General features: G+C 41.9%; 1 protein-coding gene across 2 annotated transcripts in view; it reads right to left on the bottom strand.

Annotated features, from left to right (window-relative positions):
* Positions 1–856: 856 nt before the first annotated feature.
* LOC146623518 (lamin-A-like) overlaps positions 857–16,603 on the bottom strand; it is a 39,674-nt gene continuing 23,927 nt past the window's right edge. For both annotated transcript variants that reach the window (XM_085366696.1, XM_085366697.1), the window contains exons 4-14: positions 12,430–12,586; positions 11,456–11,581; positions 10,713–10,883; positions 9,026–9,151; positions 8,685–8,905; positions 6,466–6,775; positions 6,081–6,188; positions 5,267–5,386; positions 5,121–5,183; positions 4,639–4,803; positions 857–3,339 (exon numbers count right to left, since the gene is read on the bottom strand). In XM_085366696.1, coding sequence (XP_085222822.1) covers positions 3,304–3,339; positions 4,639–4,803; positions 5,121–5,183; positions 5,267–5,386; positions 6,081–6,188; positions 6,466–6,775; positions 8,685–8,905; positions 9,026–9,151; positions 10,713–10,883; positions 11,456–11,581; positions 12,430–12,586 — 1,603 coding nt within the window. In that variant the 3' untranslated portion in view covers positions 857–3,303. The remainder of the gene's footprint in view (positions 3,340–4,638; positions 4,804–5,120; positions 5,184–5,266; positions 5,387–6,080; positions 6,189–6,465; positions 6,776–8,684; positions 8,906–9,025; positions 9,152–10,712; positions 10,884–11,455; positions 11,582–12,429; positions 12,587–16,603) is intronic.

The following is a 16,603-nucleotide window of genomic DNA, read 5'->3' as shown; positions in this document are numbered from 1 at the left end:
ATACAACTTCAAGAGGACTAGAAATGGAAACCTCAACATGCTGGGTACCAGAGCTCATCGTCTATAGATTTTACAGTCATATTTAGGTTATGGACGTTACCCTACTATGAGTGGATTGTGCATAGTGATTGATGACTTGACAGCTGCCTTTGAAGTGAATCCAAAATTTTAAGGACAAAGCATTAAACATTGGGAAGGCTGGGTTACTGAAGAGTGTGGGCCAGACAGAAGGCCTGAGCTCTATTGTCTCCATCGCTGGACAAAACTGTGGAGACTTTGGGTACAAAGCGGTGTTCAGAGATTCAGCGTCACGCGGCCTCCTCTGCTGCAGTTAAAGGTTTACAGAGTATTTGTCCAAATATGCAACAGCTCACACCCATTCTTAAGACGTCTCCCTTCACCCTGACCTCACCACCAACAGGTTTCAGTGGAACTACTTTTTGTCAAGTTAGTCCGATAAAAAAATCATTGACATTTTTAATGATGAGAGTGGAAATGTAATGTGATTGGCTAAAATTAGTGGCGATTATTGAACTCTGTGTGTGTGTCTGGGGAGCAGACTGTAGTCCCGATTGTGTTGTGGTTCAGAAATACTGAAATTGGTGTATTAATGTAAAAATATTGACCTGTGAAGTTCATTTTCCTGTCAAGTTGTTAACAGAAGCCAAACAGAATGTACGTCGTGCTTTTAGTGCTACAATATTGTGCAGTCATTTATTTTTGAATGTAATCCTGGGAACATGTGTTTGTATGATGTAAATAAAAACTCTCTGCACTTTTCATGGACTCGACCTTTTTCAATAACAAGGAAATAATCACAACCGTCACTCATTGGAAAAAATACTTTTTACTCAGCATCGCTTTAGAAAATAAATTGCATCAAAGTGTGGCTTTAATGATTTCATGATCTCACACAAATCTCATTTCAAGAACCTTTAACATTAATGGCTTTGGGTGATATCTTTAAATCTCAAGCCCTTCAAAGGATTCATGAGATCTCCACCAAGACTCGAGGAGGGCCGGAGTTTACAAAGACCTCACAGTGTGTTTGTGCATCTGTGGTTGTAGCGAGTCCTTGTTACTCTGGTTCTTAATTACACCCTTGACGTTTCGATGACCTGATCTGAAGCATTATGTTGTGAATATACTGCACAACTACAGTTATCATTTCTCATCACTTTACATGTAGACATTTGACAACTACAAGATTTCTGTTAATACACATTTATACTGTAGACGTCATTTCTCTGATTGTCAGTGACTTCATGAGACACGCTGAGCATCAAACTACCTAAAAAGCACAATTCAAACCATAGTTAGGTTTACATATTTGTTTTTCTCCTGCCTGTAGCTTTTCTGTGCATCTAGCCCAGTTTTGAAGAGATATCAGACTTCTCTTCAATATGTTGAAATTAAAAGTGCCAAAAAACATTTGAAAATTCAGCATCAATGTTTCCAAAAATCATGACCGGGTCATACTACTGAGCAGTTTGATACAGGAAGTTCTTTCTTTGTACGACACTACATCTGATGCTTTCCTCACTCTGCTGGATAAACGCTGCATCTTCCACTGACGAGCAGCTCATGTCAGCTAGCTGCACGCTACTTTCGGTTGGTGGATGAAGTTAGAAAGAAAGTCGTTCCTACAAGAAACTGTTCATAAAAGGTCTGTAGATTTTTTTTGAGTACCAAGGTCATGATTTCTGGTTTGTTCAAATGCATTTTCCAGTACTCTGAGCACCACAACATGAGTTGCATTATATTAACAAGAAGGCGGACATCTCTGCAGCCGTCTCCAACCCTGGAAACACCAAGACAGCATTAAAGGGCAGAGGACACAAGTTTCATTTTAGGGGTGAACTGTCCTTTTGTGGCCGAAAAATTTAAAAAATTAAACTTTGCAGAAATTGCCTCTTTTTTTCTTTTTTTTTTAAGTATAAAAAGAAAAAACCCACACAAAAACAATACCACGACAGCTATCAAGTATCTTCCACAAATGCTTTGATATGCTTTCCACTGGAGTATAAATGAGTTAAGCTGCCAGACTAGACTACAAATCTACCTGCTGTGCATAACTGGCAAAAAGCAGTGCATGAAGCCAAAGCTACAAAGTCACACAAACCCCTCAATCTGACAGAGGTCCCAAAATCAGATCAAGGGATTTGCAAAGTCGGTAAAGCTTAGAGGAAAGAAAGAAAATTCAAAGCCCTTATGACCAGCTTTTAGGAGCAACACGGATCGGAGGACAGCTGACGGTCACAAGACTCCCATATGAAGCATGTGAGCGGGAAAAACAAAAACTGCAGATGTTGCCTCTGAAGGCACATCTGTATTTCTAATCGGTTAAACAGTCATGTCCAAAATCTACTGCAAATAGAAACAGAGCCTATTAATATATACTCTCTATATATGGCACCCAATCTATCAAAAAACAGTACCTTCTGCTGACATTCCCCCAGGTACAAAATAAACCTCTCCCATCATGATTAAACGCACTCAAAGCCAAGAAGCACTTAACCAGACACATTACCCAATAATTCCCTTCTTTCTTTAAACATTCCAAAAACATAATGAATACATTCGTTGGGGAGCGAGCCGTGTACATATATTCATCTCAAGTACTCATTTTCTCTGTGTGCACCACAGCTGCCCGACAGCATCACATAGAAAACATATCATCACCCCGTTTGTTTAAGGCTAAGGTGAAAAAAAACAAACAAAAAACCCTGAGCTTACATCGCTTTGGCTTTCTCTGGAGACTTTTCCTACAATATTTTATCCATAAATATAGCACAACACTGCTCCAAAAAATGTTTTAGTTGTAAACATTGGCTTTAAACAAAGAATTGATCTGTTTGATGGGAAACAAACATGATTAACAAACTCCAGAGGAGCCATCCTCCTCTCGCCTGTACGGCTGTTTTCCTGATAGGGTCCACTAGCTGTGCGTGTTGAGTGTTGACAGCCTGGCCATTAAATGTGAAACCCCGTCTCGGATCGAAGCACAAGCCCTGGTCACTGGAGCTGTGTGTGTGTGTGCGTGTGCAAGCAGAGCGGAGAACAGCACGAGCAAACAGCAAACATGCAGTAAAATAAGCTGAATATACAAACTTGAAAGCTATATGTGAAAATCCTACGCCCTCTGCCAAAACCTCAAAGCAAATCTAACCCGCAGAATAATCTGAATACAAAATAAGACACAATCGTATAAAAAAATAAAGACAAACATCCCGACGGTAGAAAAATCATTCTCCCCTGTGGGCTGCAGGAGGTGCTGGGTTCAGGTGAGGTGCTGTCTGGTTTTTACATGATGGAGCAGTTCTCCGGCTTCATGCGGCCCTGAGGAGGAGACGACAGGAATATTTGATTTTTGTTTAACAAAAACAACTATTTGTGTAATTCGACACCAAATGCTTCATTTGCGGTCCTGATGCTTAGAATACAGATTAATAAAGGTGACTTTTTATTGATAGTGAGTCTTTACGAGGCGTTAAAATGGGAGCTGTGGGGAAAACGAGCGCCGTGTTTCTGCACTGAAATTGTGCAGCTGAACTTTAGAAATGTCCTTTTTTAAAAGCCACATGTCTCAGTTTAAATCCGATTTCGGTTTCGCCTCTTGCTACATTATCTTCTGAAGCTTTTGGTAAATTGGGGGAAACAACCGTTAAAAGTGAAATGAAAGAAGCCGTTTGTTCAGCCCTGAAGTGGTGGAGGACTTGTGTTCATCATTCAGCATGGGTGGGCATTTCCAGGCCTCGAGGGCCGGTGTCCTGCAGGTTTTAGATCTCACCCTGGGTCAGCACACCTGAATCAAATGATTAGTTCATTATCAGGCCTCTGGAGAACTATAAGACATGTTGAGGAGGTCATTTAGCCTTTAAATCAGCTGTGTTGGATCAAGGACATCTAAAACCTGCAGGACACCGGCCCTCGAGGCCTGGAGTTGCCCACCCCTGGTCTAGAGTAACAGAGAGATTGATACAGATTGATGCATGTTCAAAGTCTCCATAAGCTTACTCTGCTCCACCACCACCACCACCTCCTACCTGCATCTAGGATTCTGCTGCTCTGAGCACCATCATGAGCAAATCCACACACATCCTGCTGTTTCTGTGATCATCATTTATGTTTTTGCATCTAATAATAATTCCAAGTCTGCAAAGTGAAAAGTAACATTTTTTTTTTGCTCATGTTTGATGTTTGGGAATCTGTCAAAATGCAGCGCAAACCAAAAATTTTCTGCGACTCTAAACTGCACTTTGTATCATAAAACAGTTCTTGGGAAATAGAGAGAGGGAGTATTTGCAATCTTGGATCCCATTTAAACTCCAATTTTGTTGATTAGTAATTAAATTAACTGCAGATGCCACACGCCAAAAGTCTGTTTCAGATGCTTAAACATCTTACAGTACAGAACTCCAAAACATGTGGAACATCTGGGCATTATTGTGCAACAGGAAACTCTAAATTTATAGATGAATAAGCAAAAAAACCCACACATGTTGTCCGTTTTCTGTGCGTAGTCGCCGCCAACAATTTTAATCACTAATAGAACCAAATATTATACGCTTTGATCCTAAAACACAGTTATTAATGATGCTGTATAATTGCTGCAGGGATGTTTTGACTGTGGAGTACCTGTCTGGGCTCATTGGTGCCCATGAAGTAGGAATGTCCTGGGAGGCCTTCAGCTAGACTGCTGCAACCACCGGCGCGCTCCTTCGGCTGCCCGCAGGAGTCGCACATCACCTTGCGGCTGCGCAGGTTGTACTCGTTGTCTGCGCCGCTTGTGCTGTGAGCTCCCTGCAGAGGGCGGCACACATCAGTTACTCAACTGCTGCTTAACTGCTTAGTGGTCAGGTTACTATAGACTGTATATAAAAGATGGGCAGAGTGTTCAGGTCTGAAAAGTGAAGCTTAAGCCTTAAACCTGCATCCGGTCAGCAGGGGGCGCCTCCTCTGGTCGCAACAGGAAGTCGGATTGTTTTGAGTCTTATTTTATGATCTCGGTATTGTTTATTACATCATTTTTAAAATTAATACAGAATAAAAGAAGGTGGGGTTAAAGGCGTGGCAGCTTTGAGTAACATGCTGAACAGAGTAACACAGGAGGAATTTACCATGTCATCATCTTCATCATCGTCACGGAACAGGGTACGGGTCACTTTCCTCATGGCCATTTCCTGATGGCAAATCAAACTCAAGTCAGACACTGCAGTTAAAAAGAAGAAGAAAACTTTACAATACAAAGTGAGTGAAGTCGGACCTCTCCATTAGCACTGATGAGGGAGGTCTGCAGCAGGTCGCCAGTACCCCAAGAGCTCTGGCTCTTCCACACCAGGTCAGTGGGTGGGTTGTGGGTTCCACCACCAGATGCAGCCCAGACCTGTAAAAGTCAAACATCAGAGAATTTGTAAACTGCACTGAACCAGTGAAGGACTGAAAAAGGAAGCAAAAGGAATATCTGCCAGCTATTTTGTGCTTTTTGAGGTGATCATCTCAGTCAAATTTCTACTTGTCTTGATTTTCCTTTGATACATTTACACTCGTTGAAAACTGAAATACAACTTTACTGTTTTGGGGCTTTTATCGATTGTGTTTGCAACAACAACTGCTGGCTGTTTGTAACCATGATGGATTCCACGTGTGTCACCCATTCTGCTCATTTTCAGCTCCATATTCTTATTCTTCAACTCCGCCAGAGAAGCTTTCGACGATTTCCAGCTTAACACGTATTTAATCTCATATTGAGCTTTTTGGTGCAGACCTTCATTTCATGCATGCACCAGTTTGTCCTTATATCACTTTGTTTTTACTTCATTTATACACAACTGGTCTCTCTAAACTGCTAAAATGTTTGTGAAGCATTAAACAGAAATTCTTGTGTTGACATTCAGTGTTTCCCATCTTTCATTTACAACATTTTGAGCCACTGGCAGGAAAGGTGAGAAGTAATTCATCACAACATGACTAAAACAAAAATGGCACCTTCGAAGCATCGCAGCATCATTAGTGTCCAAACATATTCACAGAGTCTCTAAAAAGAGGCAAAGAAAGGAAGAAGGCTTGGTGTAACGTACAGTCACAGTCCCGCCGGCCTTCAGAGTGAACTTGTGGGGAAACTTGTAGATGATTGGGGTTGAATTCCCAACCTGTCTCTTCACTTGCCAATTGCCCAGTGATTGGTCCTGCATAAGAGAAAGTTGGAGAATGATGATTAGGCAGAGTCACAAATAATTCACCTAAAGACACTGGAAATATTTTTTATAGCAGAGGTGAGGAACTCCAGGCCTCGAGGGTCGGCGTCCTGCAGGTTTTAGATGTGTCCGTGATCCAACACTAATCATTTGATTCAGGTGTGTTGACCCAGGGCGAGATCTAAAACCTGCAGGACACCGGCCCTCGAGGCCTGGAGTTCGCCACCCATTTCGGTGTGCTTGTATAGTAATGCACAATCTCAGCTACCTCATCAGCCTTGTTGCTGAGACGGATGTATCTTCCCTCCATATCAACCTCGTCCACCGTGATGCGTCCACTGGCCGAGGCTTGCTGACTGATGCGAGTCTTGGTCACAGTGTTTCCTGTCACGCTGGAGGTCTCGCTGTCATTGTCGTTGAGGCGGCGCTTCTTTGAGACGCTCATCCCAGAGGAGTTGCGGCTGCTGGAGGCAGCGGCGGCGGAGGAGTGGTGCACCCGGGTGGTCTGAGAGTGGCCTGAGCCAGAGGTCCGTGACACCGTGACTTTTGTGGGTGGAGGACTGGGTGACAGACGCAGCCTGGGGAAAGATGGTGGGAGAGGATACATACGAGGTGAGTGAGTGTGCAAATGCACCTGCTGGTTAAGTGCCAGGATTACATCCTTACTGCTCGGGTACTCCATCAAACCTCATCAGGTTAAAGACAGTCAACAGCCTCGTGTCATAATCGCCATATAATTATATCTCTCACTGATTCTGCACCTTGTTCTCCGTTTGTTTTTTTATGATATTAACAGACTGTGGTACCAATGCCAACAACACCCTGAACTCATATGGTCCCATATCGTCCTTTTTACTTTATATGTTGTATACTATAAGAAATAAAACTCGTGCCCAACACCATGAAATTATCAGAAAACTGTTTCCTGAGGTCACGGATAAAGTGAGCAGCAGGGTCATTTTCTCAAAAACCTCTATACAGTTTGCCTTGTTTTCATAATCACACATGCTGCCCCCTGCTGGCCATCAGAAATAATACAGATTTTCTACACGTTATTAATAGGTTTTGTTTTTTTATTTCATATTTAGAAAAACTTTGTTTCTGGTGCAAGCTCTTCACATGTGATACAAACGGCTGCAATGAAACAGATTTATTCCAGGATGAAATGCGGCTCTAAACTCTGTCTGTTAGCAGCTCTCCACAAGAGACGCATGTCAAGACATTCAGGTCAGCCCTTCATGAGGAGGAGCCGATGAGCTGTATTGGCTGGATAGCAGTAGGTTACCTACAGCGACATAAAAGCCACATTAATTTTGATTTGTCATTAGAAAAAAAAAAACAGGCCCAAATCACATTTGAAGAATATCTGAGTTATGCTCTTCAAACTCATGAAAAACTTTCATGAAAAATCCGAGTCAAATAAGAAAATGAACAATATATAAACTGAACGAAACAAACTGAGCTCTCATGCAGATATTTGTGACTGTAAATATACTTCGGTCAGTCACGTTTCACCGGCGTTGCTGGCTGCACGCCATTAACTTTCTCTTTACCTTAGTTATGTTTTGTCCTGTCTGTCGTCTCTTTGTCCCTTTTTCCGCTTGTGTTTTCTTCTTATCCCAAACAGATGGCCGCCCTCCCTGAGCCTGTTTCTGCTGGAGCTTTCTTCCCTTTGAAAGGAAGCTTTTTTTCCCCTTCCCACTGTTGCCAAGTGTGCCCTGTGATACGAGTGGCAACCTGTCCAAGGTGTACCCCACGACCCTCCCTCTGTGGGTGTGGATAAGTACTCGGATTCCTATGTGTCCCTGAAACTCAGCTGTTGTTGGTAGTTAATTAAAGTCAATTTGGCATTTTTCTTGGTTTTTGTTTACTTTATATATCACGTCACGATGCACCTCACAACGCCCGTACTGAATGCACTGATAAACACACTTCATATTTATAATAATATTCTACTTGCATGAGTCCTTGTGATATTTGTTTCCTCCGCACAATCAGCCAACAGTCCCGCTGGATGATGAAGTAAGGCTCGCTGTTGGCATTTCAGCTCAACCAAATGCTGCGGTGCGTGGTGAAACCATTTTTTATGGCTCTGACGAGGTGTTTAAGGGCAGGGTTTTAAAATAGAAAGAGTACTTTCCTCAAAGTTAGAAGGACTCTATTTACACCCTCGTTACGCTAAAAAAGAGAAAAAGGAAAAAAGAAAGACAAACAGCCCCAAAGCAAAAGCACCAAAAACAAAATGAACCCAAGACTGGTCCACAGGTGTCCACCTGCAGCATGGCAGTGACTCTAATTGGTTATTTATTACACTGCTTGGAGCACAGAAGTCCTCGCCGAGGTTATGGAGCGCTGGGTTCAGTTTTCACTCGTTATCCCCACAAACCAATTTTTCACTGACTTGTTAGTGCTCCCTCTTTTCCCATAACAACTTCTGGCCTTGTGGGCATCTACATGGTTGTAGAGCTGTTTTACAAACAACCTCACCTCTCCTCCTCTCCCTCCAGCAGCTTCCTGTAAGCATGGATCTCCATGTCCAGGGCCAGTTTGACGTCCAGCAGCTCCTGGTACTCATCCAGCTGCTGCTGCATCCGGGTTCGGATCTCAGTGATATCCCGATCTTTGTCCTCCAGCCGTCGCCTCATCAGGTCGCGCTCGCGTGTCAGAGCCTCCTCAAGCTCCCGCGTCTTGGCCTCGCTTGCCGACAGCTGATTCAGAGAGAAGACGCACAAAGGACGCCCAGTTACATTTTCACCACTGCTTTGTCTTGGATCCGAGAAATCCACCTGATGGTTAACAATCCACTGACACGCTGCGAGTGGAAGTACCTGTTTCTGCAGCTGGCTCAGCTGGCCTGACAGGCTCTCCATTCGGATCCGGGTCTGCTGCAGCTCTTCGTGGGCAGCTCCCACCAAGCTGCTGTTCCTGTCAGCTGAATGACGGGCATTTTCCAACTGTCGGGCAGAGAGAAGAGGCAGTCAGCTCCCAGCAGGGCTCAACTACAGCAGAAAAACTACACTGCTTCAGTCTGACCTTCTTAATAAAGCTCGAATGAACAAACCCAAATAAAGTTATTTCAAAGTAATGGGATGAAGGAGCATTACTTATAAAAGAAACTAAACCACAAGGCCCGCCATAACCACGGTCACAGTAACAGGACAGTTCACCCTTTGGTCTGTAGTGCTTTAAATCCATCTGGGTTCTTTTTGTATGAGTTGCTCAGTTTTGGAAATATCAGCTGTTACAATGTTGACCTTTCCATCTAATGAATCTGAGTAACACTCAACTCGTGGGGCTGAAAAGGTAAAAAGAATGAAGTATAATAAATACGACACACACCCCACAATAATGTAACAACCAAAAAAAATGTGTCTCTTTCCTTCTATCTACCAACATCGACAGTTAAAAGCTCGCCAGCAGAGCCGCCTGATCTGTGCAGGAAGCAAACTGAGCATCTGAAAAAAACACTCCTACCTCGTGTCACACCTGGAATTCAAAGGGGATTTTTTCCCTCATAGTGTTGCACTAAAGTAACTGTTACTGACCACATGGATGTTATTTTCATATCAACAGGTGTTTTCTACAAACAGGTTTTCTTTCAACTTACTGTTAAGATCAATTTCTGCGACTGCAGAGCCCTCAGTTATCTCAGTGTGTGTGTGTGTGTGTGTGTGTGTGTGTGTGTGTTACAGAAATTTGTAAAGGTAAAGCTTAAAGTTGCAAATTATGTTGAAAATTGGAACATTAAAATGATTAAAATGTGATTTTTTTCAATATCACTAATAACAGAAAAGTACAATATATATATATCCATTAAATAAATTTAACTTTAATTTTTTTTAGCCCTAAGCATCTTACTGTTTTGTTCTTGGATGTCAAAGTTCATACAGGTTTGAATGTAATGTCCTGTTTTTATCTTCGTTCACAGAATCAGCAAAATCTTCTTCTACCATTTTGTAAGAAACAAACATGATCTGTTTCATAGCTAACAAAACCAAAGAGATCTAAAATCCTACAATGTGTTGCAAACGTCTCCGACACATTTCTCAGATGTTTTATTTAGTTGCTGATCAGCATGAGGATACTCCACCTCTGCCCGTGTACAGGCCACGATGTGTCATTTCTTTTAGTGTGAAAAGAAAGAAATTGTACAGTTTGGCCATAAATGTTTACATCCTGTCATAATGTTACAAGCATGAGCATCTCATCACAGGTAGATATACCCTTCCTTCTCCACAGTGATGCGATTGGTGGGTAAAAAAACAAACAAAAACAAAACAAAAAAAACAGGTTGGACCATGACAACACAGACGGAAAGCCTTACAGGCCAGATAAAAAAAAAAAATGTTTCATTTCGGCTTCGCTTTTAATGAATATACTTGTACACAAAAATGAAGCATTTTGTACGCTAAGATGGTGACAAATGAATTCTTTGAATTATATGAAGTGAAAATGATGTCATACTTTGACTCTAGGTGGTGACAGAACCGTTTTCCCAGGCAGAGAGCAAATTACCTTGGAGTTGTAGGTCTTCTCGATTTCCTCCTTGTAGAGGCGGACCTGCTCCTCGTGCTGGCCTCTAAGGTCAATCAGAGCCTCGGCGAGCTTGCTGTCGAACTCCTGCTGCCGCCCGCTGTCAATCTCCACCATGCGGGTCTCAAAGCGACGCTTGGAGTCACGCAGCTCCTGCAGACAGAGGCGACGGTGTATGATACAAACACATGTAAACTCAGAGTGGCAGTTCCCATCCTTGTTTGATTTTGTCACGCGACTTGTATGAATGATGCTCGAAAAAGACTGATCCGCACTGATGTTTGGTCCATGCACCATAAACAATAATACAGTCACCAACTGTAAAAAAAAAACCAAAAAAAAAAAAAAAAACTGCCCTTGTCAATTAATGTAATTGTATTAATTAATTGGTTGCTGTGCACGAATTCTTTGTTCAGAGGGCCAACAGAAAACAAATCTCCAAGATATTCCTCATTTGGAAAAAGCACAAAATTGCCAACTTTGGGAAATGAACATTTCAGCTCTATTATGGCATCATTATATCTGCTCTTTCTGTGCAGACTTCTATCTGTTCTGCATTACTAGAAGGAGAAGAAACAGCTCTGAGACAGATCTGAAGGGAAACATGCAAAAACAACAAGTAGGTGGTTGGAAGCAAATCAATATCCTGTGGAAACGATGAAAAGTAGGACAGATTACTGAGACAGCTCTGTAAAAATAGAAGTGCTAAGGTGAAGAGCGGGAACCTCGTTGTAGATGTTCTTCTGGAACTCCAGCTCCTCCTTCAGGGTCTGCAGGCGGTTCTCGGCGTCCACTCTCCTCAGCATCTCATCCTGCAGCTGCCTCTTGGCATCAGCCAAGTTTACTTCCAACTGGAAAGGACACACGAAGAGAGAAACGAGATGAGAGAAATGATTTTTAGACGAAGCATGTAAGCACACAAAAAGAGATCTAATACAGAACAAGGTCCAATCTGTGCTGCTTAATCTGTGAGCCTCTCTTAAAGAAAAACCTTTAGTTCCTTGATTTGGCCAGTAGGTGGAGCAAGGTCACAACCTCAGGAGTAACGTTCATTGATAAAACAAATAGCAAAAGATGCAATTTTGTCTGTCTCGCCTCCACATCCTCATTCATAATCAGCTGCTGGAGGGTTTACATAAAATTACCAACTCCACTGGGGTATTTCTGCTTTGAGATCAGCACCACACAGACAGCCAAAGAGGCTCTGCACTCCTCTGACTGCTGTTCAGCTGATAAATAGCTTTAAACAATCCGTGCAGGTCTGCAGATATTAAAGAGCGACTCCTGCTTTATCGGTGCAAAATGAGCAGTAAATATCCAAGCAGCCTGCACGGACATCTCTCTTCCATTTGCAAATTTCAGGCTAAGCTTCAAACCGCAGTCTACTTCTTTGCCTATCAAATCGCAGCTCAAGGGGGCGGGACAGAACGCACATTGGTGTTTGTGGGATTTTCCCCATTTGAGACCACGAATAAACCACTTCTGAGAGGTACGCTAAACCACAGGACCACGAGGCTTTCATTGTCTTTCATTAATGTAGAGGGAACTTCTTTTACTTTGATGCTAAAGCAACAGAGTAAAAGAAGAAAAAAAAACTGAGCAGTAAATAACCAACAATTCAGACTCCATAAAATGAAATGTACTCGTCCTGCCCACGTTAACCATGTAAGACTTAAGTTTGGATAAAAATGTCTTTTACCTTCGCCAGCTGGGCCTTGAGGTCCTTCACCTCTGCCTCCAGGGTTCGCTTCTCCCCCAAGGCAGTGCTGAGGGCAGCATCTTTGGAGTTGAGCAGAGCTTCTAAGTCCCTCAACCTGACCAGAGCTGCCTCCAGGTCAGACTCCTTCTTGGTGTTCCTGTGACGATAAGGATGACAGGATGTCATTTATAGATTTTTTTGGTACTTTATGTGTCGTTGTTATGTATTCTAACTGTGCTCATCATATCCCTGCTGATAAATGTAATTTTATTCCCCACAGACAAGCATTTTATCAGCCTTATTGAAGCACTACAAGTGGCCGCATCCAGTACTGAGAAAAGAAGCTAATCAAAAATGCCAAAAACTGCAGTTCTGCTAACCACCACTTGAGGCTGGTCCTGAAAGTGAGTCGATCCCCACAGATTCTCATGTTGCAGAAATAAACACAAGTTAGCTCTCCATCCTCTCATCTAAACACTCACATTAGGTCTACAGCCTCTTATAATCTAAATCATTTTAAAAAGGTGCAGCTGTGTTAGAGGTGCTATATAAAACAAAGCTGCCTTGCCATCCATGGAACAGTTTTTGTAGGTGACCCAAGAAAAAGAGGAGAAATAAATAAGAGAACAAATATAAATGCTTTCTATAAATCAACTTCCACTTAGGCTATTGTCTGTATTTCAGTGGAGAAGGTGAAAGAAGGTCCTCACCACAAATCCTTCCATGTAACAGAAGGTCACAGGCATAACATTAAATCCAACATATTTTTTTATTAGGCCATTTATTTCTCTATGTATTTATTTAGCTGTCGACTGGTTTATTACCCTCCATCAGTCCATCAGTTAATGTATTTGGTAACTTGCAGTATAGATTTCCTGTTAGCTTCCATTCAGGTTAAAATCTACAAAGTTATAAAAGGAGAATCTGTTCTTTATCTGTGCCGAGCGATAAATAGCACCAAAGTACACGGCAGTGAGAGAAGCTGTGGATGACACGCTGTGCTGTTATTGGACTCCCAAACTACACATGAACTTCTCTCTGAGACAACCTGTGGCGTTTTTAGAGAACTCGTGTTTGTTCAGAGAACTGTGTGAGGGGAAAAAGTAAAAGAAATCTTGGAACTGCCTGTGGAAAAACTATATATTTCCAGCACAACGTGAAGACAGGGGACGGGTTGGACAGAGGCTCATGCACGACTGAGGAGGAAATGGGCTCCCTATTATTCTATTTGGCCCTGTGGGCCAGGCTTCATTGTCACTAATAATGACCATCTGCTGCAGGAGAAGGCTTCCAGGCTGCTCACACAGACCTCAGAGTCCTCTAGTCATGGACTGCAGGCTGTTAGGAAAGCCAGTGTATGGAGAAGCAGGCAAAAAGACACACAGATACCCCACAGCAGAGTGAACTGACGGATATAAACTCCAAAGCAAAAATGCATTTATGACACAGCAATCAATATCCGTTACTGCTTTCAATAAAACCCAGGACTTCTTTTTAAGAGGATGAAAGCGAAACTTTGTTTTCCTGAAAAAAAGAGCCAAAACAAACAGCAGGCCAACCGAAAAAACATGCATCACAGGCAGAAAGTGGAAAACCGAAGCAGATTTAGGAAAAAAAGAAAAAAAGAGCCTACAAGACTGATTATGTTCAGATTTATAAAAAAAAATTTTAAAAAGGGAAAAAAAGAAGCAGGAGGAGGAGGAGGAGGAGGAGGAGGAGGGCCGCCCAGTTTCTGATGGGCCCAAATCAAATCAGCGTCCTGGCTCGGCCTGCTCACAAACACAGACATACGCAGCTCAGGGAAGAAAGCAGAGACTGATTCACACGTGCTCTTTAAATAACACTCTGGGAAAAAAATAATCATCAAAATTCTGCAGCACAACATTTTTTTATTGTTGCTCATGAACACAGCATTTCATTCTTTATGAACAGCTGAGGAATCAAAGAAGATTTTTCACTGTTTTCAGATCTGTTGGTTTTTTTGTTTTGTTTTTAATATTAATAAAGATATTATTGAACTGAAGTGCCTGATGTTCAGACCACACATCGCTTTCTATAAACATCACAAATACTTGCTGGAGTTAAAAGCCTTGCTCATGGGCAGCTTGCCTTTCTGCCTTTCTTTGAATCAACCTCTGTTTGATATGACTGCACCAGAGTAGGAAGGAAGAACGATATCGGTTCCTGCTTATGTGTCGCAACTATTTGTCATATTTGACTTGTCAAAGAATGACTTCATGGCTCAGGTGTAGTGCAGCACAAAATGCACTATTAACACCTACAACAGTTGTTGGACCAACAAAGTTATTGCCTCATTCTGACATGTCAGTCATCACAGAGCTCCGAGCTTCTCCCACTGGACAGATTAGTAACTCGTGTAAAAAGAGACGTGACAACTGCTATAAAATGTCTTAATGGCTTATACTGTTGTGACTGTAATAACAATAATATAGCTTAACAACATGAGGAGGTGCCATGCTCCTCGAGGCTCATATACGTTTCTGGAAACTTATTTACTAAAGTCGCTGCTTTATGTTATTGTGGGATATTTTAAATTCACCGCAATGCTCATTAACATACCCAGTGCACGTCTATAAAAGAAAGAAAAATAACCCAAACATGGCTGTAATGAGAGAAGGAGACAATGAGAGGTGTGTTTTTCATTTCACTTATAAACTCATTTGTTTACAGCTGGAGATAAACATTACCAGAAAGTATGCAGCTCTTTGTCTGGATGTTAATATTTTCTCCAACAGACTGTTTTAACAGTGTGACTCTGCAGCAGACGAGTGTGTGTGTGTGTGTGTGTGTGTGTGTGTGTGTGTGTGTCTGCTGTGACATTCATTAAGGCTAATGGGCCCAGTGGATCAGCTTCAGCAGTGAATTAATGGATGGATGTGCCTCTACTGTATCAACATGCTGCTTTGCAGTTTGTATTCTCCTCGCACATAAAAGAATAAGAAAAGCTTAGAGCTAAAAGACTTGCAGGCCGGGTGTTTGATATTGTGACTTTATACTATAACTAGATTATATATGAACTGGGGTGATTGTTAAGATGTTGGGTCACCCTGTGCAGCCAAGTTGTCACAAGTCTACTGAAAGTAGTGCTCTTGTTTTGTTCTGGTTTTAATCCCTCGTAGACACAAAAGCAGGTCAGTGCTGACAGCATCCATGCTGATGTTTAAAAAAAACACAAAAAAAAAAACAATGATGATTTTTTTCCCAGTTTGTTTTTGAGATCCTCAAAATCAAAAACTTCTTCCTTAATGTGAACAAATAATAAAAACAAAAATAATTTGACATAACAGATCCCAGGTCCCTGATATCTGTAAATGGCATTTAAATGTTGATATGAGTCAACAAAGACAATAATGGCTCGGTATATTTATAAAACGCATTCAAATAAAATGTTTGATTAAAAGGAGAAAACAGACGTTACAGAAAAAGAAAGCATTTTTAAACTTTGTACAGTTTGACTACGTCCATCTCTCCTTCCAAAGAAAGGTTCCTTCTTGCAAACAGCTCAAATTCCTGACATTCACATTCCTTCAAGCAGACACTAAATAGGGCACAGCAGGAGGGGAAAACTCAGGAGGTCACGAGCACGCTCCATCCATCATGTAACGTACGGGTCCGTGGCTTAACCTCTCAGGACCTTCCTATAAAAAGGGAGACCAGCACCAACACGGACACACATGTGGTGGTGTTGATGTTTTTATTATTACCACCCTCATTAGGTGTCCTTAATTCGTTTAGAGACTCCTCATACTGTATGGATGGAGGCATATACACTCAAACCAGGCCAAAAGGATTGTTTCTAATCAAAACAGTTCAAATGTATGTTCTTGATCACAGTTAAGTCTTGTTTGATTGTTATTGATTTAACGATGGCCCTATTTTGTCTCTGATAAGCTGACTACATGTGAATGCAGTGTCCTTTGACTTTCAGTCACATCCAGCCAAGGTGCTCAACCTAAGCTTTCAAAACGTGACCAATGGCTGATTTCACCGTGTCGCCATCTTTTATATACAGGCTGGAGATCAAAGTCTGCAGGCTAGATGTGGCAGAATGAATTTAATCCCATCTACTAGATAATCGAAAGATACCCTTCACAGGCTGAATGAAAATTTCTGCTGGTAGCACTCTGAAGCATTTCTGTACAGAAATTTCACA

Source organism: Diplotaxodon limnothrissa, linkage group LG11 (assembly GCF_057381915.1).
Source record: "Diplotaxodon limnothrissa isolate DT_005_m linkage group LG11, D_limnothrissa_male_GT1.1, whole genome shotgun sequence".
Classification (NCBI taxonomy): Eukaryota; Metazoa; Chordata; class Actinopteri; order Cichliformes; family Cichlidae; genus Diplotaxodon; species Diplotaxodon limnothrissa.
This window is presented reverse-complemented; position numbering and strand designations above follow the sequence as displayed.